We start from the raw sequence: 27,534 nt of genomic DNA, 5'->3' as shown, positions 1-27,534 counted from the left end.
TAGACGAGGACTGGCCACCCCTCAGAGCATGGTTCCTCACTAGGTTTCTTTCTAGGTTCATTCCATTCTAGGGCGTTTTTTCTAGCCACCGTGCTTCTACATCTGCATTGCTTGATGTTTGGAGTTTTAGGCTGGGTTTCTGTATAGCACTTTGTGACATCGGCAGATGTAAAAAGGGCTTTATAAATACATTTGATTGATTGATTGATTGATTGATTGATTGATTGATTGATCCAGTGGGAGGAGGTTGAAAGGTGGATGCAGTAGGAGTCCTCAGAGCTAGCAGCAGCCTGGCTTGCTCTCAGCAGCCACCGTCTCCTGGTCGAGCTTGATGGGGTCCCCGTTGCTCTCCTCGTATGGCAGGCCCTTGTCGTTCAGCAGGATATTCTCCACCAGGAACCGAGCTGCCTCGTCCACGTTGATGTTGTCCTGGGAAAGGTGAAACAACAACAGGCTTAAGGTTAAAGGTCACATCAATTCAATATGAATACAGTTGCTGAGGATATTGGTTTAGGCAGTTAACTAATGAGGAGCAACATTGGTGAAACAGGTCTGGGCGCATTCCATTTGTCACACAGAACAAGTCTATAAAAAAAGATAACCCACTGGTATTTTATCCACCTCTCTCTTCTATGCAAGCACCAGAGGTTGTGTTATCCTCAGTTGTCAACTCAAGAGGACCTTTCCTATAGCCATGGCCCGTGACTAGGCTTCCAACATTAGCAGCTAATATTCTTTCATGACTCTGCTACAGCTCTTTAGACTACTTCATATAGGCAGCTGAGTGGCATCAGAGAGCGGGCCTTGAAAACAGCAGCCATCCCTCATTTTGTCATTTCGCACCTCAGCAGCCAAGTGCAGCATAGCACAAAGCTGTCATCCCTCGTTTTGGAGGGGTTATGAATATTAATGCGTCTTCTCCAGGCCTCGACTGCTGCTAAGACATTCACAAAGTGACACTTCAGAGAAACGGCCAGGGCACCTTGGGAGCAGTGAAACTCAGGGTGAGTGTACGACTGGACAACACAAGTGTATCAAAGCTGCATCAAACAGGAATGAAGGGTCAAATATGATGGAGCATGGCATCAAACACAAAGTCCAATTATGAATGCAGATGAGATTTCAACTAAAATACTATTTGAGAATAAACTGCTCTTTGTGTTGTGATGGGAGGTCATTACTTCCACAGCACACAGCTGTAGGCTACATCAGACTTCTGGCATGGGAGGAATCTGGTGTGTGAACAAATAAGGAAATCTAAATCCAATTGAAGTCCAATCCAAATCAGCAGACAGTGTTTCTCTCAAGGAATGGATAGGCCTACATACACAGTGTACAAAACATTATGAACACCTGCTCTTACCATGAGACTGACCAGGTGAATCCAGGTGAAAGCCATCATCCCTTAATGATGTCACTTTTTAAATCAACTTCAAAATCAGTGTTGATGAATGGAAGGAGACTGGTTAAAGAAGGATTTTGAAGTCTTGATACAATTGAGAGTGCCATTCAGAGTGTGAACGGGCAAGACAAAATATTTAAGTGCCTTTGAATGGGGTATGGTAGTAGGCGCCAGGCACACCGGTTTGTGTTAAGAACTGCAACGCTGCAGTTGGTCCACCACCCATAGGACATCCAACTAGACACAACTGTGGGAAACATTGGAGTCAACATGGCCCAGCGTCCATGTGGAACGCTTTCGATACCTTGTAGAGTCCATGCCCTGGTGAAATGAGGCTGTTCTGAGGGCAAAAGGGCGGTTACAACTTAATATTAGGAAGGTGTTGTTAATGTTTTATACACTCCGTGTATAATACACCCTTAACATATGGATTCCCATTCCACCCAACGGAATGATGCAGGGTTTCTATTGCGCTCGCAGAGCTGTCCAACGGTCGCTACTGAAAGTGACCTGTGACCTCTAGGGACTGTAGCCTGAGGTGTGCTTCTGAATGCTTGGCCACCCTTCACATGGTGACGGCCCCTAACCACACACACACACACCTCACGTGAGACCACATTTAGCATGGGTGTTTAGCAGTACAGCACTATGTTAATGAGTCAACTAGATTAAACCTGGATGGCTAATGTAGCCAATGCATTACTGAGCATCAAGTGAAGGGTGAGTATCTTGGGCAAATGTAAAATTATTTGAGTCTCGTAATCAATATTTGGCTGGCTCGCTCACTTTAAGTGTGCAAACTGGGTGTGTCTATGAATGTGGGGTGGGATATTTTGTCTTGGGTCTATTTTTCCTGGTTGCTACATCTGTTGTGTAGCTGGTCCGTTCCCGAGAGCCAAGCTGTTTTTTCATTATTCCTCAGTAAATCTGAAAAATTAGGCTGGGCGAAAAAAAAAATCTAAATGTGTTTTATGAGTAGTGCATGACCCTAGGGTGGAAACACATACATTCTAAGTTATTTCAATGAGTCTTTCATCATTCGGACGGTTTTATACTGTTCAATTCTACCTAAAATAAAATAAAATGCATTTTCATACATTTCCTGCGGCACGATATGGGCAAACAATCTAAGCCTTGTTTTTAACCAAATGTTGCAAATGCGATTTCTCGATTTAGAGCACAACACTTCGGTGAACTGTTGGAATCATGGAAATAATAATTATTATTCTAATTCTATAGTTAGAATATTAGTGGGCACTTTCAATACAGTGTTGCTTGACATGACAATGAATGAAAATGCCAGGGAGGAGTTGTGACAGGGTAGGAACCAAAGTGTTGATAAGTGTTTCCTAGGGGATCCTATAATCTTTGGATACATTGAACGTTTTCTCTCAGCTACTTCATGTAACATATTCTTGCTTTGATTTACAAGATACTGTTACACAAACATGCTGATTTCGGTCTATACCATCACTGGTATTATCAGGATGTATAGCTCACTACGTTTTCTCTGACTCAGTACATTTATTAGCTAGCGATTACCGGCTAACAATTAGCAGCTAACAGAATTTAGGCCCAACTTGCTAAGAAATTACAAACTAGCGGTTGTATGTAAGAAACTAATAGTGTAATTATAGAACACTAGTGGATTTATATTAAGAGGCAAAGTGAAAAAAGCATCGTTGTCATCAACATTGTTGCATGTGCTGCATTCACCATGCATGCAGATTGAACGCAAGTATCTCGTGGTCGAGGAACAACAAATGCACTCTTGGTAGGGGGCAGGGCTAGCTCTGTGTGGAAAGTGGCATGAGAGAGATGACTCAAGTAAACTATTAAAATGGACATTACACGTGGCATCTCACATTTAACAAACCGAACATTAAAATGTTATATATATATATATATATATATAAGTCATGTAAAAGCCCAAACCGGTCCGTGCATCAATATCGGTAGATCGTAAAATACAGTATACTGCCCAGCCCTAGTGGTTCAGCACAAATTAATACAGACATGTCTATAAAACACACGTGTCGTACTTGCGCACACACACACACACACACACACACACACACAGCTCCATGCCAACCATCTGAGTTACAGCCTCTAATGGAGTCATTCATCTCAGGAACATGTGCTGGTGCATGCTGGGTACTGGCACACCTTCTGTCACTCACATGAACTCACACACACATACGTATGCACAGCTGCAAATGATGACAGAAAATGGAATTCAGCAGCAGGGACATTTTGCATTTCACGAAGCCTGAGATTCCCTGGAGGCTCATGTTTGCCATTCTGTTCAACTGTTAGAGGTGCTCACTGCATACAATCCCACAGAATAACACACACACACACGCACCTCAAGGCTCTAAACAGACATATATAAAGTCTTTCTCGCAATGTAGGTTATGAGGTTATCCTAGAAGAAATAACACAGGAAATCCCATGTAGCTCAGTTGGTAGAGCATGGTCCTTGCAACGTGGGTTTGATTGTGGGTTTGATTCCCAAGGGGGGACCCATATGAAAATGTATGCACTCAAGTCGCTCTGGATATGAGTGTCTGCTAAATCACAAAAATGTAAAATGAAATCAAGTTTTCAAAGCAGGGAACCTTCTACAGTACCTCAATATGTGACCGTCAAGGTGTTGCAACTATATGGATTGTGCCCCATGATTCAGCACACGATAGCCTACTGTGTAATGAATGTATATGTATGAGGGTGGATTAGCCCTTGATTCTGCAAGGAGGAATTCACTCCTTTAGCAGAGATGGTAAAAAAATAACTGCCACGCTTTGGTTTCTAGTGGCACACTTCAGCTATAATCAAAGGACATGTCTAAGCACCAACAGGTCTAACAGCGCAGGATTAGAGCTGGGAAACGCTGTGGGCGTCATAACCTCAAAGCTGATCGGGACACCAAGTGTGTGGGGTTCTAAAGGGTATCCCTGTGAGCTTTCCATGGGCTGGGGAACATGGATGTCACTGAGATGTGGGTGAGTGTGCCATTATCCAACCAAAACTCTCAACTGTTTAAACACAACCTGCCCAAACACATTGAGTGAATGGTGCTAGTGTGTGGACATGGACACTACAGGAGATCACAAGTGAGAGCGAACTGTAATTTCCGCAGGGACTAGAGGTGGCATCAGAATTGGGGTGACAAGCAGAAACTTAAAGACCTCCCGGTGAACTGAGGCACACACACACAGTCCCCAGCTTCATGACAACAGGGCCCCATTGACCTAATTTTTCACATAGATCGGGAGCAATTTCCACACACACACAATACTTACACAGTGTGTGTTTGTGCATACTAGGACTTTCTCAGACAAAAATAAAATAAAAAATTGGTCGACCGAGATTCATCCTGTTCTTTTGACCAATCGACCAAATGTTTAAACTTATTTTTTCCATATATAGACAGATACACCCTATGTGTTTAAGAAAATCAACTAAATATGCACTGAGCTTGTCTGATTCTTTATGCACACTGTTTGATTAAATAATTAAGACACACAAATGACTCATTGGTAACAGCGCGATGGTCACACAGTGAGTGCATGTGTGACTGGTGCACGTTGTCTCGCTCTCCTCCCAACTGCAGCGAGAAAGCACCACAGCAAGTGCTTATTAAATAAGTGTACCAGAGAGTCTGTTCTAACGAAGAAAAAAAAATATATATATATACACAGAGTTGAAGTCGGAAGTTTACATACACCTTAGTCAAATACAGTTGAAGCCGGAAGTTTAGTTTACATACACTTAGGTTGGAGTCATTAACATTGTTTTTCAACCACTCCACAAATTTCTTGTTAACAAACTATAGTTTTGGAAAGTCCGTTAGGATATCTACTGTGTGCATGACAAGTACTTTTCCAACAATTGTTTACAGACAGATTATTTCACTTAGAATTCACTGTATCACAATTCCAGTGGGTCAGAAGTTTACATACACTAAGTTGACTGTGCCTTGGAATATTCCATAAAATTATGTCATGGCTTTAGAAGCTTCTGTAGGCTAACTGACATCATTTGAGTCAGATGTAGGTGTACCTGTGGATGTACTTCAAGACCTACCTTCAAACTCAGTGCCTCTTTGCTTGACATCATGGGAAAAATCAAAAACCTCAGGAAAAAAAAAAAAAAAAGTCTGGTTCATCCTTGGGAGCAATTTCCAAACGCTGAAGGTACCACGTTCATCTGTACAAACAATAGTACGCAAGTACAAACACCATGGGATCACGCAGATGTCATACAGCAAAGTACCTTGTGAAGATGCTGGAGGAAACAGGTACAAAAGTATCTATATCCACAGTAAAACGAGTTGTGGCAAAATGGCTTAAGGACAACAAAGTAAAGGTATTGGAGTGGCTCTCACAAAGCCCTGACTTCAATCCCATAGAAAATCTGTGGGCAGAACTGAAAAAGCGTGTGCGAGGAAGGAGGCCTACAAACCTGACTCAGTTACACAAGCTCTGTCAGGAGGAATGGGCCAAAATTCACCCAACTTATTGTGGGAAGCTTGTGGAAGGCTACCCGAAATGTTTGACCCAAGTTAAACAATTTAAAGGCAATGCTACCAAATACTAATTGAGTGTATGTAAACTTCTGACCCACTGGGAATGTGATGAAAGTAATAAAATATGAAATAAATCATTCTCTCTACTATTATTCTGACATTTCACATTCTTAAAATAAAGTGGTGATCCTAACTGACAAGACAGGGATTTTTACTAGGATTAAATGGAATTGTGAAAAACTGAGTTGAAATGTATTTGGCTAAGGTGAATGTAAACTTCCGACTTTAACTGTATATATGGATGACTTATAAAGCCAGGGCCATTTAATAGTTGGGCTATTGATTATAGACGTAATTAAGATGGGGTCGACCAACAGCCTATCGACCCAACAATCGATCAGTCCACTAATATGGGGTAAACTCTAGTGCATACGTATTGTAATACATATTCCTGTGGTGTCTCCACCCGTCTCTCTACGAAACATAACTACCACTTAAACGAGACCCAGTGCCGCAGGAGGTAAGGGTGATGTAGCACCCCCTGAAAAATCGGAATACAAAAAATATATATATTTTGTATTATTATTCTGATTTTGAAAAAAAAAAAAAAAAAAAAAAAAAAAACAGAAGTAGTGCACTGGGCCTTTAATAGTCCGGTATAAATTGACTGATATAGCAGTCTGCAGCGCGGGCAAATCCACCCCCCTTTGAAAAAATTTGAATATTCAGAGTACCCCCACCTCCAAACAACTCCCCGAGGCTATGATCCCTAATATTATAAATGTCATTCTGAATTTCTCGCTAAAGACCTCACCGAACAAACTCCAATAAAAGCTCAAAACTGTTAAAGAAAAGAGCCTGTAAACAAAGCAGAGATCGTTTTCAGATGAAGATAAGCATTCAATTGAAGGCATTTAACAGATCTTGGAATGGAAATGAAGACCGCAGCCGTTATCGTTGTGATTGTGACCCTGGCTGGAATTGCTTGACGAGCATGCCTCTTTCTGACCTAACGAATAGTGCACCGAGTGACACGGAGGGATATGCTTGTGTTTTCCCACTCTGGTCTTTGTAACAACACAGCACGAATAATTCGATTTCACAGCACGAGGAGCACTGCTAACTAAAGTTCTGATTTAACTCCCCCAAGTCAGGCCTTTACACTTTTATTACATTACCTGTTCATGCTATTTCTGCCCTCGTTTTGATTTCCATTCATTAAATCTATTAATCTGTTTGACGTGGAGCAACAACAAAAAAAAACGACCAGAAAAACAGAATGTAACGTGTGTGTGTGTGAAACGTGATTTAAAGAAAATCGGCAAGCCGCGGTGAATCAACCATGCAACTAGACCTGAAAGCACCGGTTTACCCTTAATACGCTGAGCTATGTCAGCCATCTTAAACTCGTGGCATAAAATGGGCAATGTCGTGCTACTTCTGAGCTGATCTGAGTAAGAGTCAAATGCTTGTCATTGTTTGTTGACAATTGTGTTTTATTTATTATTTACTGAAAAGCAACCTGTAAAACATTAGGAAACAACTTTACAAACAAAAACCTACATTTACCTTCAGTACAAGCTGAATACAAAAGCCTAATGCACACACTAACTATACTATTATTTGTAGTGTGGTTGTAGCTAATGCTTTATGATTAGGGGAGAGCGAATAGCAAAACAGCAACAAGCTGTTATAGTCTTATGGTGTAGGCCTAGCGTGTGTGTGTGTCTGTCTCTCACCATGGCCGAGGTCTCGAACCAGCCCAGGAAGCCAGTCTCTTTACAGAAGTTGTCCATGAGGGAAGTGTTTTTGGAGCTCTCTTTCTTCTGGTCACACTTATTGGCAAGCAGCACCGAGGGTATAGGGCTCCCATTGGCCAGTTTCACCTTGCTGTCCAAGTCGTGCTTCCATTTGGACACTGCCTCGAAAGTGGAGCCCCTCGTCACGTCAAACACCACGAATGCCCCCACCGCCTCCTTGTAGTACACCCGCGTCATGTTCCCGAATCGCTCCTGGCCTGAATGGGGGACATGAAAGGAATGTGATCAGTAACTCAATGGTACGTACACAATGCAACCTTGTAGGACTAGTAGTATCTATGGAGTTAGTAAACAGAAGGCTGTTGGTTGAAATGCTCAATGAGTGACACAATGTAGATATTCAGCTACTGCCCCAAAATAACACATCAGCCAGGGTCCAAGGAAAAACAACATATCTTGATGTACAAAACATTGAAGTAGGCCTATAGGAGAGGGGTGACAGCAAGTAAGCCTTTGAGTGTTGCTAATGAGACATCAAAGCAGGGCCTGTTCGCTCCGTACTCACACAGGCAAACCTGTGAGAGGATATTCCACTGGTCCTATAAGCCAGGGCAGTGAGCACATCGCAACAAGGACCGCCTCTGATATTACTCCACTAAATATCTCACCAGACTCACATTAAAAGGTGCCAGTTTGGGGAGAATTAGCCCCGTTTACCAATAATGATTTAGACATGGATATCAAACTGAGTGAGGGTTCTCAACAGTGTTTCACAAAGGCAAAAGTCACTCAGTCAAAGATAAGTTTTAATAGCCTTAATGCATCATTTAGAGTGCAAGAGTGGTATTTTCCCCTTCGTTGTGGTTCCCCTTCCCCACCAAATATGATGAAAACGGATCTTGACCCACTTTTTCCTCACTCTAATCCAAGAAGACAAGCCTAGAAAGATATCTGCCTCCTCGATAATGAACCCATTCTCTCTAGAAATCTCGAGTGATGCTTTGAAGTCAAAGCAAGGGGAATTACCACTGGGATCTGGGGTGCCAGTATCAACTAAAAATGTTGTTACCAAATCGATAACAGAATCCCCCATCCCAAAAACGGAATTTCGGCAATTGAATTGTCTAGAACGGGAAATTATAGTCTTCACAAACCACAGTTGGGTTCACAAGTTTGGACAGCGCAGTACAGCACATTAGAGTACAGCACGGAAAAGTAGAGTATAGTTCATTACAGTACAAAAACAGAGTAAACGTAGAGTTCAGTACATAGTCGAGGACACTAGAGTTGAGTATACTACAATGTACTTTGATGCCCAAACTTCTGAAACGTAGAACTCTATGCTAGGTTCAAATTTGGTCCGGTCCAACAAAATTTGGTCTTGTTTGGGGTCAGAGCTCATTAGAATAATAGCCCGTGATTAGAATAATAGAATAATACCCAAAGATGCAAAGGAGGATATTGTACATTTATACCTTTGTGTACCTATTTAGGTTACATCACCATGAAGAGAATGACATTCATATTATTTTCTGTGTAGGACAGATCAGGGACCCATGATGAAATTCTGTTACCGCGATTCCGTTACCAGGTGTAAATCCACTCACTTACTGTAGTTCAATAACCAAAAGAGATGATTTCAAAGTGGATGTGTCATATCATAGCTGAGCCCTCATTCTTTCTGCATACATCGTAGAGTTTTTGGAAAACGAGACACAAAAAACTGAGGGAGATGTTACCAAAACTCTATTACCAAACTCAGCATTCTAATAGATATGTTTTTGTAAAATGTTCTGTGTAAATTGTTGTTTAGTCCTTGTGCATAGAGTTGTACGGTTTGTTAAACTTTGAAATCAACGGTTTTCATTTACAACTGCGACCTGGCCTAAATAAAGCAAAGCATTGCGACAAAAACACCACAGAGTTACACGTAAACAAATGTACAGTCGATAACACAATAGAAAAATCTATCATCTATACATGATGTCAAACGGCAGCCAAGCATCAATTATCACGTCACCTGAATAAGATCCCCGATATAAAATGAAAAGGAGCATCACTGTGCACTTTTGCCCCCCGGTGAAATTCATCGGAACTTATTTCATCTGTAGCCTAATGAAAACGTCATGCTTCCCCGAGTCATAGTGGGAGACTACAGAACATATCGATATGATAGTTATTATATCAATATTTGCGTTAAAAAAAAGGCTTTTCCACCACCATTTATTGCATAATTAATTTTACCGACAACTAAACATCCCACTGTCTAATGTATGATGATTTGTTCACAGCTGGAATGTTTACCGACAAATTTGCTGTTTCCATCAGGTATGACATTTAGCAAACATGTAATTTCCTTGCATTAAAAAAAAAAGGTTGGGTGGAAACCTGGTTACTGCCTGCTGCATTGATTAAGAATTCGCACAGATAGGACACTCATCCTCATATTATTGACTACATATAACTCATGCTCAATGTCGACTGAAGCCTGCAGATCAAAATCCTATCTAAAACCTCCCATTCTGTTCCTTTCAACGTGTACCTCAAATTAGAGGTCGACACAGATTATTGGAGGACCCAAAAAAAAGCCTATACCGATTAAGTCGGATGATTTTTAACATGTATTTGCAATAATGACAATTACAACAATACTGAATGAACACTTATTTTAACTTAATATAATACATCAATAAAATCAATTTAGCCTCAAGTAAATAATGAAACATGTTCAAGTTTGTTTAAATAATGCAAAAACAAAGTGTTGGAGAAGAAAGTAAAAGTGCAATATGTGCCATGTAAAAACTAACGTTTAAGTTCCTTGCTCAGAACATGAGAACATATGAAAGCTGGTGGTTCCTTTTAACATGAGTCTTCAATATTCCCAGGTAAGAAGTTTTAGGTTGTAGTTATTATAGGAATATTTCTCTCTATATGATTTGTATTTCATATACCTTTGACTATTGGAATGTTCTTCTAGGCACTTTAGTATTGCCAGTGTAACAGTATAGCTTCCATCCCTCTCCTCGGCGCTACCTGGGCTCGAACCAGGAACACATCGACAACAGCCACCCTCGAAACAGCGTTACCCATGCAGAGCAAGGGGAACAACTACTCCAAGTTTCAGAGCGAGTGACGTTTGAAACGCTATTAGCGCGCACCCCGCTAACTAGCTAGCCATTTCACATCAGTTACACCAGCCTAATCTCGGGAGTTGATAGGCTTGAAGTCATAAACAGCGCAATGCTTGAAGCATTGCGAAGAGCTGCTGGCAAAATGCACGAAAGAGCTGTTTGAATGAATGCTTACAAGCCTGCTGCTGCATACCACCGCTCAGTCAGACTGCTCTATCAAATAACAGACTTATTATTAATATTATTAATAATAACACACAGAAATACGAGCCTTAGGTCATTAATATGGTCGAATCCGGAAACTATAATCTCGAAAACAAAACGTTTATTCTTTCAGTGAAATACGGAACCGTTACGTATATTATCTAACGGGTGGCATCCATAAGTCTAAATATTCCTGTTACATTGCACAACCTTCAATGTTGTCATAATTACGTAAAATTCTGGCAAATTAGTTCGCAATGAGCCAGGCGGCCCAAACTGTTGCATATACACTGACTCTGCGTGCAATGAACGTAAGAGAAGTGACACAATTTCACCTGGTTAATATTGCCTGCTAACCTGGATTTCTTTTAGCTAAATATGCAGGTTTCAAAATATATACTTCTGTGTATTTATTTTAAGAAAGGCATTGATGTTTATGGTTACGTACACGTTGGAGCAACGACAGTCCTTTTTCGCGAATGCGCACCGCAACGATTATATGCAACGCAGGACATGCTAGATAAACTAGTAATATCATCAACCATGTATAGTTATAACTAGTGATTATGATTGATTGATTGTTTTTTTTAGAAGATAAGTTTAATGCTAGCTAGCAACTTACCGTGGCTTCTTACTGCATTCGCGTAACAGGCAGGCTCCTCGTGAGGCAGGTGGTTAGAGCGTTGGACTAGTTAACTGTAAGGATGCAAGATTGAATCCCCGAGCTGACAAGGAAAAAATGTTGTTCTGCCCCTGAACAAGGCAGTTAACCCACCGTTCCTAGGCAGTCATTGAAAATAAGAATGTGTTCTTAACTGACTTGCCTAGTTAAATGAAGGTGTAAAAAAAAAAAAAAAAAAAAAAAAAAAAAATGGGCAAAAATCTGCATCCAAAAATACTGATTTCCGATTGTTATGAAAACTTGAAATCGGCCCTAATTAATCGGCCATTACGATTAATCGGTCGACCTCTACCTCAAATACAACTAAAACTGCAAATTCTATTTGACAAGTTAAATAGAATGGATATCATGCTTTAAAGCATTTCATCTGTATGTCTTGCAATCTGGTGGGAAAATTCCAACACAATTGACCCTAACAATTTTACATTTCCCTGAAAGGTCCATTGAATTACAGTAATGAGCACTGGACAAAACCTTGAGGAACCAGATTCTGGTGGAGCCCCATCTTCCAAAAATAATTCCCAGGACAAGAGTTTATTGAACCTTCAAGACTGCTGAGGTCAATCAACCAGTGAGTGATTGTTCGCTGAGGCGCTAAGGTGAATCTTTAGGTCGGGGGTTCAATGGGAAGACCCCTGGCTGGGATCACACCCAGCCAGCCAGGCTTCTAGACTATCACTTCAGTTTTCCACTGAAAGGGTTTCAGTTCCTCACGACAGAAATGGATGTTGTTACAAGCACACTTCATCCATTTAAAGATAACTAATTAGGAGTAGCTCACCTCACATTACAGCAGCCAGTATACACTGCAGCCAAGTTGAACACAGAATACAGAGAGCAGTTTCAGGAACTGTGATGGCAGTTTTCCCCCCTGAAGTTTTACTTCATTATAGGTACTTCACCCAGCCATGTATGGAAAGTGAGCAGCGCGTTGCAGTGCGGGTGTCAGCGAGGGAGTGAATACACTGAGGAGCCTACAGACCTGCTCAGTAATTGCTCATAATTGAGGGTCTAAATTTAGTCTGTTTAACCCCAGGTGATCTCACTGGGGACACGGCACAGTAGGAAGGAGAGACGATCGGTTGAAATAAGGCTTTAATTTCCAGGCCTTTTGGTGCCCAGAGATTCATTAGAAGTCTTAGAAGAAATAAAAACCCAGAAAAAAGAACCTCACTTTAAAAATGTTCTCCAGGCATATTTCTTGGATTTCAATAAACAGGCTCCACACAGAAACACTTAAGGCTCAGGCTCAGGCTGACATTTGCGGGAAAATGGTTTCCAGTAAGAATCGAATGAACTGGGTAGTCAATGGAGGCAAATATTGACAGAACAAGTGCTCTGATATTTTCAAAATGTCAGCTATTTGTTGATGAGAGACGAACGAGGAATGGTAAATTAAGATTTTCTGAAAATCTTCTGAAGACAATAATTTCAGTGGCGCTCACAAAGCTGAAAACCACATTAGTCTGAATACAGTGAATAAATAGAGAGAGACAAGGCCAGTCGCAGGGAACATTTTTCAGTTATGAGTTTCATATCATCGTAATTGACTTCTGCACAGTGGTGAGAAGAGGAAGAAAAATGAAGTGAGCTTAGAGAGTTTCACTCCTTGGTCCTCACTCCCAACCTGGAAATAGGTTCACATACCGAACTTTAAAAAGTCTGTTTTCACTATAATCAACACAATGCTAGCAAAACTAAGGCTGTTGTTGGTCCATTTCCCGCATGGGCCACACGTACTGGTTATGTTGACATGAATTCTGGAGTTACTCTGGATAGGAGCATCCTTGTGGTAATGAAACTAATAAGTAGCTAGGCTCTTAGGTTGTGTTAGCCAATGATTTCACCTGTAGACATAATAAGCTCCACTGTATTGGAAGCCATTGGAAATTGATCTCTTCACTGACATCCTTTTTAGGATGATCCACAATACCACACTAGGAGTAGGTCTATAAGATTGTGAGCTTAGGGCTGAATATTCAGTGCCACTCAGATGGTGTGTGATTGATAAGTAAGCGTCGTTATGCTGTAGGAGCAGCCCTCACCTTCCGTGGGGAAAAAGAATGAGTCGAAACGCTTCTTAGGCTGCATTTAACACAGGCAGCTCAATTCTGATATTTTTCCCACTAATCTGTCTTTTGACCAATCACATCTTTTTCAGAGCTGATTTGAATGGTCAAAATACCAATTAGTGAAGAAAAAAAAAGACATGTATACATAGCCATAGAGATTGATTAAATGGATCAATTATCCCACACACACACACACACACACACACACACACACACACACACAATCGTGATGATTGTGGTTTGTGCTGAGATGTTCGGCCATTAGAGCCATGATGAGGTTCAATAGTTAGACAACAGAAGGCTTGTTATCTATTCTACTGTAACCTCCAAGGCAGTCTTGAAAAAAGGTCTAACCCCCAATGGCACAACCTCGATATAGACAGCGATTCAACATTGTTAAGGGAGAACAGGATAACACAGTGAGCTTATGGGAAGAAATACGAGTCATGTGCTGTAGTTGAGAAAATCTGTAACCTAATTAGCATTCCGATGAAGGGTATGAGTGTCTCACGGTGCAGGCTACAATGATGAGCCGGAGACTGTAATGACAATAAGGAGTCAAGACAGGTTGGCCATTTACTGGTAAACATGGTTCGTTTTTGTGTGTGAGATTCTCATATCGTTTTCTAATCACTGCCTGAAGTGGAATGCAAGTGTGTGTAAAACTAGAATATTTATTGTATTGTACTGGAATTCCAGTACATTTACAATTTGGCTCTCCACATTATTAATAGAAAACCCCAAGCAAAATAAAATAGGAAGTATTGCTTAAGACCCTGTGAGACCACTATCAAAAAACTTATGCAATGTTACTCCAAGTACCAATGACTTTCATTGAATATATTTTAAATGCCTTTTGCTATTCCGAGAGGGAAAGTAATCTTTTCTACGGATACATAATGGTTAGGGTGTCCATCTCTCTTCCCCATGGTCCTTGTGGGAGTTGTCTATGAAAGTGGGAAGAACAGATGGAAACACTGAGAAAGAGAGAAACTCTTCATCATCCTGTGCCTTAGCAACCCGAGTTTCCTCTACGGTCTCTGTCGAGATGCTAGCTGTGGGTGGGTTACCATGGAAACTGTCCAAGCTAGCCGTGGCAGCGGCAACGGAGGCACTGGCAGTCTCACCAGTCAGTTGTTAAGAGGCTTGGGGCTGTGAACCAACCTCAACAGAAGTCCATTCAAATGCTGGCCTAGGTAACAGTTCTCTGGCGGAGATACAGTAAATATGGTGGTCATTACGAGACAGCTAGGGCCAATAGAAGTTTGCATCATGCAGAGTGAGTGGCAAAGGAGGAGCTGGAAAACAAAGACTATGAACATTGCCACATAATCAAATACTCTAAAAGGGACTATCCCCCCTCTTCCTCTGTTTCACCCCTTCACCCATTATTGATTTCCTTTCTTACCTTCCCCTCTAGAGAAACAGTGAGGTAGGTGGCCCTTCTCTCAGGATGTCTAAATCCTTGGCAAAAGGTGCTGGCTTACTTACTCCACTACCACCCCATGGTTGTAATCATCCTGTCCCTGGCTCAGACAAGCCCAGATGAGCGCAGCTATTCTGGGCCAGAGGGGGCGGGCGAGGCCCAGGCCTCACGCTGACTTCCAACGTACATCCATTTTTCCACAAGGCCCTGATTACTATCATTCCATCCGAGATGGTAATCATTATGGGAGAGTAAGGACGACATTGCCTCAACGTTGGTTGGTCCTTATCGTTGCCATGAGGACAGGCCCACCTACTTATTCTGCATGATTAAAAAGGCTTAAAGAAGAACTGAACTCTTTTCGCTGAAAACGGCATATGTGACATCGATATTAGTCAGAAACAATTATTCCAGTGCAAAATTGACTAAATGTGCAAGTAGGTACATTTTGGTCATAAAGTCAGTATCTTCCAAAACTTAGTTGTGAGATTTAAATACAAGAGTTTGTCAGGACTTGAGGGCTGGATTTTGATTTCGACAATGCCCACTAATACAGGATAAACATCTGCGGTGATTGCACTCCAATCATACCACAGGACACACTGACAGTGAGAACAACCTGCCCAGCTGATCAGATTTCATAAAACCAGTCCTTAATCTGAGCCAGATCCTGCACTTTTTAGTTTTGGACTGTTTCCTTCCGGAACCTATTTGCCACAATCTGGTACCTATCATGTAATTTAAAGAAATATCTTCACCGTTTGTAAAAATTTGAATAAAAGAGTCTTAACTCGAGTTGCCTCCTCTGTAATTCTCCTGCCCCCTCAAAAAACGTAATATGAAAACCTGCTGGACACTCTTTGAATTGATTCATGTTGGGCTGGCCCGAGTTGACGGTTTGCGCAACATTGTAGCCTCGGGACCAACGTGTGCCTGTGTCTCTCACAGAAGTAGAATGAGATTCACTTTCTGGGATTTCTCTTCCACTCTGTGCTCTGATAGACATGAGCCTCCAACTCAGCGTTACACTTCATGCATTGACGTAGAATCATAGCCGCGGGACGGGTGCTGCAGCATCCCTAATGAATTGAAATAAAATGTGCCAAAGTTATAGAATTGCCGCTGTCTGTTCAGAAATAATTCACAATACCACACTAGGAGTAGGCCTATATTTTAGCCACAGAGGATCAATAGCTTTTATTTTTTAATGCCTAGCTGTGGATTGTTAAGCCCGATCACAAGGCGTAGCCGACAGTCGGGAACGTGCGGCAAATCTGTCAGTGAACAGCATTCAGCCTAAATAGGCCTTTTGCAATATTTCAAATACAATCATGGGAAAACACAGGTTGGAAAGCAAATGGCTCCTGCTAAAAAGAGAATTCTCTTATCAGTCTGTAGAATAGCAACATATGTTATCAACTTCCAAATAGTCAAACAGCATCGCCGGTAAGTGAGTTTCACATCATTGGTTGAGTCAATGTAACTGGAAAGCATTTTTAGGACTATAATTTCCTCCTCATATTGTAGCCTACAATATGTGCCTCCACACACCTAGGCCTAGGCTGTTGATGGATTCAAGACATGGTCGTTTTTATTGATCTCAGAATCTGTTTGTCAGTGTCAAAGTAGCCTGTCATTTTGATCACTTTGTGCGTTACTAAAAAAGATTCAGCTAAAGTCTCCAGTCGTGTAAAATGACACAGAATTGCATGAAATGTGTTATCAAATCAAATTTATTTTATATAGCCCTTCGTACATCAGCTGATATCTCAAAGTGCTGTACAGAAACCCAGCCTACAACCCCAAACAGCAAGCAATGCAGGTGTAGAAGCACGGTGGCTAGGAAAAACTCCCTAGAAAGGCCAAAACCTAGGAAGAAACCTAGAGAGGAACCAGGCTATGTGGGGTGGCCAGTCCTCTTCTGGCTGTGCCGGGTGGAGATTATAACAGAACATGGCCAAGATGTTCAAATGTTCATAAATGACCAGCATGGTCCAATAATAATAATAATAATAATAAGGCAGAAAAGTTGAAACTGTTATGAAAAAAAGTCAACATTTTTCCCAGGCCCTAGGCTGCAAAAAAAATCTCCATGTGTGCAACTTTTGTAAGACCTCTACTCTATTGCGCTATGCCACTACGGAAATGTGATGATATGCATGCAATTCTTTATTATACAGATTTTCCGGTACCTAACAGCCCCCCAGGTAACCCCCCCCTCTCACGCTCCCTTTTTGTTCCGGCACCTCCTGACAGATCAAGCACCGCATAAGACAACACGTTACACATTGTTTTACTTGAGAAATACAGCACCAAAAACAATATAATCTAGATGTAAAACGGCGTGACTAAAACCTCGCCTGCAAAAACGCATTTTAATTACAGATTTCTTATCTTCGATTCATTCTGATTATTTTCAGGAAGTGAAATTGGCTTTGTTCTAATTGTGTCTCATGGGTGACAAATCAAACCACATAACAGAAAAACACATGCGAAATCGGCGCATTCAATCGCTCTTTAAAGACTGGCCTTAATGATTTGGCAATACACCTCTCACTTTCTGTCTGTTTCACTCCATTATTCCTTCTCTCCTCTGACTCCTTGTGATCCTCACCATCTCCAGACTTGGTGTACAGGTGTGAATGATGAGTGTATTTGTGTGTGGGAGGGTGTGTGTATATTGTGTGTCATCCCCCTGTGGGGGTGAGAGTGTGTGTTTTCTCTCACATCGTCTCTAGCAATGACATCACTAAATGTGAATGAGGAACTGTGTGTTTGTGTGTTTTGCCTTCACAGCTCCTCTGGTAGAGTGCAATCCAGCTGTGAGAGACACTGTACCAGAGGAGGCTGGTGGGATGAGTTATAGGAGGATGGGCTCATTGTATTTGCTGGAATAGAATGAATGGTATCAAACACATTCAACATATGAAAGCCACGTTTCCCTCCGTTCCATTTATTCCATTCCATCCATTACAATGAGCAAGTCCTCCTATAGCTCCCCACTCCCCTGCACTGTACCATACCCACGTCGGTGTGTATCTCAACACTGTCCCAATCCCTCTCTCTCCCTCCCTCTCTGGGTTACCGATCAGAGCTAGTGACAGACATGCAGGTTGTTGCGATGGCCTGTCACAGCACTACCAGTGTGTGATGAGAACACCATCAATCAGCAGTCATCTTTCAACAGTCTTGGTGAAAACGGTGTGTCCTGTCGGTCTCTGCCTGTCTGCCACCAAAATGTGTCAGACTTGGCATTCAGAGTGGTTTTGCAGTTCTCTAGTCCTATATCTGGCTTCAAATTCAACCTCATTCATAGTGGATTCAACATACTTCACAAAATTCAAATCACGACAGTTATACCGTGCATGTCCTGACCCCAATCTCACAACCTCATGATGGGATATGAAGCCTCACAGACACACATAAACACAACCCTTTTAAACTCTTAAGACTCAAATCACAGAGCCCTTGCTCAGGCCCTGACTGTAACTGCTGGCTACTGACTAACTTGTAGTCTCTTTCTCAAATCAAATCAAATCAAATTTTATTTGTCACATACACATGGTTAGCAGATGTTAATGCGAGTGTAGCGAAATGCTTGTACATTCTCAGCTGGTATGATAAGGAGTCAACTGTGTCCATACAACTGCCTGTATTCCTGCTTGGCCTAATAAAAGGACTCACATGTGTGCATAGTGGAAGCCAATATTAAATGTATCCATTCATTGAGAGTCCTGTTGGCAGAAATCATTACAGTATTTTTGTCAGGGACAGGGAGAGCAGGATTTTTTGAATGAGAAAATAAATCTGATCACAATGTGATATGAGCTGTGTAGTGGTCCTGATAGGAGGCTGAGGTTAAATCAAACTTTGATATTGGTGATGAATGAAAAGGAATGCTTCCCGTGAAGCATTGCACTTCCTATGCTTTTCACGAGATGTCAACAGTCTTTTGAAATTGATTCAGGCTTGTATTCTGAAAAATTAGGGAGTAAGAGCACTCTGAATGAGTGGACACTGCAGTGGCCCAAAGCTTTTTCATGCGCGAGACCGAGAGCGCGCCTTTCTTGTTTACCTTTTATATTGACGACGTTACTGTCCGGTTGAAATATTATTGATTATTTAGGCTAAAAACAACCGGAGGATTGATTATAAACATTGTTTGACATATTTCTACAAACTTTATGGATACTATTTGGATTTTTCGTCTGCCTGTTGTGACTGCGTTTGAGCCTGTGGATTCTTGAACATAACGCGCAAACAAAACTGAGGTCTTTGGATATAAACATGGACTTTATCGAACAAAACAAACATTTATTGAGTAAATGGGAGTCTTGTGAGTGCCACCATATGAAGATCAAAGGTAAGTGATCAATTTTATCACTATTTCTGAGTTACTGTAACTCCTCTACTTGGCTGGTTACTGTTTGTAATGATTTGTCTGCTGGGCGCTGTTCTCAGATAATCGCTGGTATGCTTTCGCCGTAAAGCCTTTTTGAAATCTGACACCATGGTTGGATTAACAAGAAGTTAATCTTTAAACCGATGTATAACACTTGTATGCTTCATACATTTTTATAATGAGTATTTCTGTTTTTGAATTTGGAGCTCTGCAATTTCACTGGATGTTGGCCAGGTGGGACGCTACCGTCCCACACCCCCTAATGAGGTTAAATAACTGATTAGCCTCCAAATATTTTTTTTACAGTAGCCTCAACAGCACTCTAAACAGCACTCTATAGGGTAAAACCATAGTGGAAAGCTAGTTTTAATCCTCCTCTGGGTACATTGCCTTGAATACAAAACCTAGGAGGCTCATGGTTCTCACCCCCTTCCATAGACTAACAAAGTAATGATGACAACCTCCAGAGGACATCCTCCAACCTATCCATCAGAGCTCTTGTAGAATGAACTGACACATTGTCCACCCAATCAAGGGATCGCATAAGCTAAAGCTAGCTAGCACTAAATAATTGACTCAGAGAGAGAAAGACAAGTTAATGTCTTAAAAAATGAAGGAGAAGCAACAGAGAGATAGCCAGCTATGTTTCATAGCATTTTTATTCTTTTCACTTTCACTCAGTTGAAGTCGGAAGTTTACATACACTTAGGTTGGAGTCATTAAAACTTGTTTTTCCAACCACTCCACAAATTTCTTGTTAACAAACTATAGTTTTGGCAAGTCGGTTGGGACATCTACTGTGTGCATGACAAGTAATTTTTCCAACAATTGTTTACAGACAGATTATTTCACTGTATCACAATTCCAGTGGGTCAGAAGTGTACATACACTAACACAGAAACCAAACCAAAATGCATAAATGTATTTTGTCCTCCCACACCAAAGGCGATCACGACACGCAGGTTAAAATTTTAAAACAAACTCTGAACCAATTACATTAATTTGGGGACAGGTCGAAAAGCATTAAACATTTATGGCAATTTAGCTAGTTAGCTTGCACTTGCTAGGTAATTCATCCTATTTAGCTAGCTTGCTGTTGCTAGCTAATTTGTCCTGGGATATAAACATTGAGTTGTTATTTTACCTGAAATGCACAAGGTCCTCTACTCCGACAATTAATCCACACATAAAACGTTCAACCAAATAATTTCTAGTCATCTCTCCTCCTTCTAGGCTTTTCTTCTCGACTTTATATTGCGAATGGCAACTTTCGCAAATTAGGTGCATTACGGCCACTGACCTCGTTCGTCACCCACGTGGGTATAACCAATGAGATGGCACGTGGGTACCTGCTTCTATAAACCAACTGACTTCTATTTTAGCCCTTGGCAACGCAGATGCTCGTTAGTGAGCGCGAGCAGTGTGGGTGCAATAATTGAATAATGTAGATTTCTACATTTATTTTGCAACACGAGCGGTGTAGTCAGCCTGTTAGTTGACTGAGCCTTTAAACAGCTTGGAAAATTCCAGAAAATTATGTCATGGCTTTAGAAGCTTCTGATAGGCTATTTGACATCATTTTAGTCAATTGGAGGTGTACCTGTGGATGTATTTCAAGGCCTACCTTCAAACTCAGTGCCTCTTAACTTGACATCATGAGAAAATCAAAAGAAATCAGCCAAGACCTCAGAAAAAATTGGAGACCTCCACAAGTCTGGCTCATCCTTGGGAGCAATTTCCAAACACCTGAACACTTGCAAGCCGAAGAACACCATCCCAACACTGAAGCACGGGGGTGGCAGCATCATGTTGTGGGGGTGCTTTGCAGGCAGGAGGGACTGGTGCACTTCACAAAATAGATGTCATTATGAGGAGGTAAAATTACGTGGATATATTGAAGCAACATCTCAAGACATCAGTCAGGAAGTTAAAGCTAGGTCACAAATGGATCTTCCAAATGGACAAATGACCCCAAGCATACTTCCAAAGTTGTGGCAAAATGGCTTAAGGACAACAAAGTCAAGGTATTGGAGTGGCCATCATAAAGCCCTGACCTCAATCCTATAGAAAATGTGTGGCCAGAACTGGAAAAGCATGTGCGAGCAAGGAGGCCTACAAACCTGACTCAGTTACACCAGCTCTGTCAGGATGAATGTAAACTTCTGACCCACTGGGAATGTGATGAAATAAATAAAAACTGAAATAAATCACTCTTATTATTATTCTGACAATTCACATCCTTAAAATAAGTGGTGATCCTAACTGACCTAAGACCGGGAATTTTTACTAGGATTAAATGTCAGCAATTGTGAAAAACTAAGTCTAAATGCATTTGGCTAAGGTGTATGTAAACTTCCGATTTCAACTGTAGCTAGCGAATGCAGCTAGCTAGTTTAGCCTACGCAAACACAACTCCAATCAAATTTTGGCTCAAACAGAGAGGGATGCTATGTTAGCTAGCTGGCTATGGCTATCGAACACTGGAACACTTCCAAGTCAAGGTAAGCGTTTGGTTTTTTAAATATATTGTCACCGGGGCCAGCCGGTGTAACAGCTAAACTGCTTGCTGACTGTACTGCAACATTGTAGTGGGTTTACTAACGCGTTCGTTCTATTAGCTATGTTGACTATGACGTTAGCTAATATGGTGACAACGATGTAGACTGTGTGTAGTGGTTAGCGGTTATGATATGAAGGTTTGGCTTGGAAAGGTTTTTGTGCCTGATCAGACAGCTGACATGTTGTGCACTGCAGTCTTCAAGCGAAGGGAAGAGGTGAGAGGAAGAGAGCGCGTAGATGCAAGATATAATTATGCAAGGAGCAAAATGATCATGCTGTTTGTATGTGGCTGCTATGAAAATGAACTGTGTTTGAGTGTAATCAAGGGTGTACTGTAGGCTACTCATTCCACCGATTCTGTTGATAAATGTTTTTTAAAACGGAAGCAAACTGAACGGGATAAACATACCTGAATTTGTCCAATAGGAACTCTCATTTGCAACTGTTGGACTAATGATTACACTCTAGATCAGCTAGATGCAGAAAAGAGAGTGCAAGACTGTATTGGATGTGTCACGGTCTGTCACCTTGATTGCTCAAATTTCTCTTCAAATGTGCACCTACTTTGTAAACTTTCATTCAAAGGCTAGGTTGTAGCAACCTCATGATGGGTATATGGAAAATTAGAGTATTAATGTAGTAGCCTAAACCTATCGATGTTAATGGAATATGAATGAGTCATCCAAAATGCTGTAGTAGAAAGACAATGCTCATAAAAAAATAGCATCACCGACCAGCCACGTGCTGGCAAGCATGACTTAGTTTGGAAAACATTCCACAAACTAGATTGTAGGCTATTATTGAGAGACAGTAGGGCAGACTTTCTGGTCTGGCATAACCAACTGTAACTCAAGATGTAGGAATGAGATGACAATGGACTGACGTTCGACTCACTCCCCACAGGCCGGGTGATCGAGCGACCCGCCCATTACCTACATTGTTTTATGTTGGTTACCCTGATCATAACACCGGGGGAAACAGACCAAACAGGTATTTTCACATAAATATGCACGTGCCCCTGTGTACATAGTATGAAGCCCACGTATGTAAAAAAATAAATATATATATACACATAATTACTAATGTGCTAACAACATGATGTGCTGTGCAGTCGTGTAAACACGAGTGCATTTCAAAGCTTCCCCTCTAGAATTGCGCAGTCACCACAATCGAGCACTTTTCAGAAAGTGGACAGGCTACTTTCACCAAACAATGCATAGCATAGGGTAAGCCCATTTGTAGCATCTCAGTAGTCTTGAAATGTAGAAAATGTGCATCCATCGATCTTACCTGCGATATCCCATAGTTGTAACCTCACCAGCGTGTTGCTGTCCCAGTTGATAACTTTGAGCGCAAAATCGACCCCAATAGTCGCTCTGTAGTGTTGGGAAAATAACTGATGGACGTATCTTTTGATGATGCTGGTTTTCCCCACACCTAACTCCCCGATGACAAGGACTTTGAACAAGTATTCCTTGCACTCCGATACCGATCCGCCCGCCATAGTGTGAAAGTCCGAATGACAGTGACTTTCTCAAATTCAACACCTTGTTTTTCTCTCACACGATGAGGCAATGGGAAACTGTTTCTGTGCTGTTTGGAAATATGGTAACTAACTACAATAGAAAGTGCTCTACTTCCCTCCCCCCCTTGTTCAAAAACACATCATATGACACGGAGTCATAGGACCCGGAAATGTCTAGTGTCCAAGTTTTTAAATTTGGTTTATTAAAACGTTTTGCCTCCTCCTGCGTTTACATGGTAACCATGGGTGCTTTGTGTGTATGACGGCTACACAACAAATGTGCTAATAATGCACATTTGATAAGCAATCCAAACTTTAAAACAAATTGTAGGGCCTATTTTTACCAAATTAATTCCAAAATTGAGCAGGGTTGTCAATTCAATGTACCCCTTAACCCCTATGAATTAAAGCATTATGAAATCATTCAATCAATTAGTCATCTTACTATAAAAGGTTTTTATTTTACAGCATTTTTTCACCTTGCCAAAAACATGTAGGCCTATCTCATTCTAGCTGTGACCTTGTAAAACGTGATCCTTCTGTTACTTTACATTTAAGAAATGTTAAAATCTTCAAACAACTTACACTAATGGACTAAATAGAACATTTTGTAATAACAATTACAATACTATAGAACTATACATACTGTATATGTGTTTTTATACTTTGGAGTTGCATTCTTATAAAGTACTAAGAAGCGTATGATCAAGTAAACCAAATGCAACTGCAATTTTATAATACAAAATTTAAACTAGATTGAAGCGCATATAATCTTACCACAAGAAGCAACTATCCATTGGTATGCTTTACAACTGAATATTTTCAAGAGGATACGGCTGACTTGAAAAGTTGCCCTAAATCAATGCCAACACAGCTCTTCCACAAGCATCTGTAAGACGAGTTTTAAAACGTATAAATAGTTTCACATTCTAAATATATAAACATTTACTGATATTACAAACATACCATCCTTGTGGAAAAAAATGGGAGATGGCTTAACAATATTACAAACTTTGAAAACATACACAAGTATATTTCCATTACAATGACACGGCGACCTCAGAAAACGTTTTTAAAAAATAGCATCACACACACAGTATGGAAAACAGAATCTGATCTTCATAGCATCCTGTGTGAACCAAACATGTCTCAGGATTTCATAGAATGTGTTCAAACGTATAATGTCATCACATCACAGTCGCCTACAATCAAGCCCCACTCGTAATGTAAAATACTGTACACAATCTCAGAATCTCCTGAAGATGCCTTATCAGTAAACATGAATGCAGAGAACTGGAAAACTCATTTGATTGGCACAATAAAAACCATGTTGCAAAGTATTGCATACAGCGCAAATACCCAATCTTCAATCTCCATCATATTATGTTACAGTACCTTGGGGCCCTGTATGCATTGTCTGAGACACATAATACTGGTTATATACTATACTGTAGCCTACCCTGCGGTTCATAGACAGAGTTTGTTTCTTATCAGAGAGTAACTGTTTGAACTGCAATGAGGTTAGTAGTAAAAGTACTGGTAAGCTGAGAAGAGTACTTCTTATTGAGGACTAAGTCTTTATGAAAAAAGGCAAAGAGAGTCTTTTGATCCAGCTGTGTCTGCTACACATAATAATATGAGCTCAACTGCACAGGCACAGTGTTGGACCAAACAGGAAGTGCATTGTGGGAGCTTGGTCCCTGTATCTCACCGAAATCATAGGATAAGATCCAAGCACCTTATACACAGCATTCCCTCCATTTGTCTCATAGGCTATTTAAATGCACAACAATAGCAAAACAAAATCATATAGCTAAAGCCTTCATTGTGATTGCCAGGTTTGCTTAATCCATTTGGCACAAGAGCCGGGTAGTTTTGGCACTGATCCCAGTCTCAAAGTTTGCAGAAAGGTTGGTGGGGACTCACAGCCCTTGAGAAACATGATTGCTACTGGACTATTCCATTTATTTTCATTTTCTCTCACTTCAACTCCCCATGACATAAAATGTCTTGTAATATAATCCAAGAAGCAAATGACAGAGCAAATGGAGCAATGTATAAATAAATAAGCAAATCAATGATCAAATCGTTGATGTTACATCTTAGTAACATGGTGTGTTTGTGTGTGTGCGTGTGTGCCAGTGCCTGGTGGCTCTCACAGCGTGGAGGAGCTCCGTCTGAAGTCCTGGAGGATGATGGAGGAGTAGGCAGAGCTCGGGGGGCTGCAGAGGGCCGACTCAGAGATGGGGGAGCCGGGAACCGACCCGGCAGAATGCACTGAGTCCCGAAAGGGGGATGGGGGAGACAGAGCCAAGGAGTCCTCCAGGGTCAGCTTACTCTGAGCCAGCTCCTCTTCTCCCTCCTCCTCCTCATCCTCCTCTGTGTAGCTGTGTAGGAGGTCCAGTGCCTCACCCTCAGCCCCCTCCAGGGGTGAGATGAGGTCTTCCCCTCCAAAAGAAGCCCCACCTTGCAGGGGGCAGGAAAGCTGAGAGAAGGTGACGCCTAGGGGTTGGTTGGTGGAGCTGGCCTGGGTGCCGGAGGCACCCATTGTGTCGTTAAATCCAGGGATATTGGAGCTGTGCGTGTCCACCATCACCCCCTGCAAGGGCTTGGTGGTTAAGTGGGAATAAGAGGGTGGCTCCTCCGAATCCTTCCCGTGGAGTGTTCCAGAGTGGGAGTGGGGGGCAATCCAAAGAGGGCGTGCTTCCTCGTCCTCCTCCTCCGCCAGGTTGTACAGAGCCGTGGTGCCGGGGTGGGGGAGGTGGGGGTCTGTGCCAGGGCTGTGTTGTTGGTGGTGTGGGTCACAGCTGTGGGGGTCGACGGGGGCATTAGTTAGGGGCCTGATGACCGCCGTCTGATTCGAGCCGGCTTCCTGTTTCCTCACATGCACAGACAGTCTGTGCCACACATTCCCCCCCCTCTGAGGGTGTCTTGCACCTGGTTCAGACCATGACACAGACTTGCCATTAGAACTATGAACGAGATAAAGACTGCCGTTACTAACAGAGACAACCCGGGGGAAGGGTTAGTCAACAACAACAACACAGAGCACAATAGGACAGAACAGCCGCATTTCAACATTTCTCTACGCATGTTAAAATACGCTCAAGACATTTTAACAACATTATTAACAGGCAGCAGTGATGTGGTTCATGTCTGAGCTCCAAGTGGGATTGCATTGACTAATCTTGGAATTTACAGTAACTAAATACTTTGTGATTCATAATTTCATAATGTGCTGTTTGAACAGCATTATGAACCATAGATGGCTTAATTCAAAGTACTTTGAGCCATCCACCAAATGTAGACCTGTTTATCTAAAGTAAGTGTTTATCAAGCTGAGATGGGCAACATGCACTTGTAAAATGTTTCTGGTGCCTGCACTGTCTGACACAAGGAAATAACACAAGGCTTTAGCGCTGTGCATAACAGGACAGGTTAGGTTTGTCTCTCTTATGTGATTAGTGAGGGAGACAAAGAGGGTTTCATGCTTCGAACTGGGATAAATGTGAGGACAATTCAGGATAAACCTAAATCACCTAAACCAGGGGTGTGCACATCTTCTTCCCTTGAAGGCTGCAGTGTCTACTGGCAGTCATGCATACCTTGTAATCGCCAACCAGTCTGGAGCTATGAAGAAAGATTAGTCGACCCTCCTCCTACTAACTACTGAGACATTATTTTCCAAAGACACTGCAGACCTCAAGGACAGGAGTTTGCCAAGCCCGTGTCTAAACATGAGCCTGTCAGTCAACCTCTGTCTATTGGAAGAGGTTAAGTGGGACATATTGGAGCAAGGGTGAGAGACAACACTCAAAGACAACATTCTCTCATCCCCCATCT

General features: G+C 41.6%; 2 protein-coding genes across 4 annotated transcripts in view; both read right to left on the bottom strand.

The window, feature by feature from the left end:
* Window positions 1–140: 140 nt before the first annotated feature.
* Window positions 141–23,842, bottom strand: LOC112232977 (ras-related protein Rab-32-like). The gene is made up of 3 exons (XM_024400321.2): window positions 23,457–23,842; window positions 7,670–7,947; window positions 141–429 (listed from the first exon to the last, which is right to left on the bottom strand). Exons 1-3 carry the CDS (start codon window positions 23,668–23,670, stop codon window positions 280–282), a joined length of 642 nt encoding a protein of 213 aa, XP_024256089.1. The 5' UTR covers window positions 23,671–23,842; the 3' UTR covers window positions 141–279.
* A 277-nt stretch (window positions 23,843–24,119) lies between these two features.
* The window catches only part of grm1a (glutamate receptor, metabotropic 1a), a 57,496-nt gene continuing 54,081 nt past the window's right edge, over window positions 24,120–27,534 (bottom strand). For 2 of the 3 annotated variants that reach the window (XM_024400317.2, XM_024400318.2), the window contains one exon: window positions 24,120–26,663. In XM_024400317.2, coding sequence (XP_024256085.1) covers window positions 25,847–26,663 — 817 coding nt within the window. In that variant the 3' untranslated portion in view covers window positions 24,120–25,846. The remainder of the gene's footprint in view (window positions 26,664–27,534) is intronic. The other variant, XM_024400319.2, reaches the window with a different exon arrangement.

This window comes from Oncorhynchus tshawytscha, linkage group LG05 (genome assembly GCF_018296145.1).
Source record: "Oncorhynchus tshawytscha isolate Ot180627B linkage group LG05, Otsh_v2.0, whole genome shotgun sequence".
Classification (NCBI taxonomy): Eukaryota; Metazoa; Chordata; class Actinopteri; order Salmoniformes; family Salmonidae; genus Oncorhynchus; species Oncorhynchus tshawytscha.
The sequence above is the reverse complement of the archived record's forward strand: the minus strand, read 5'-3'. Positions and strand labels throughout refer to the sequence as shown.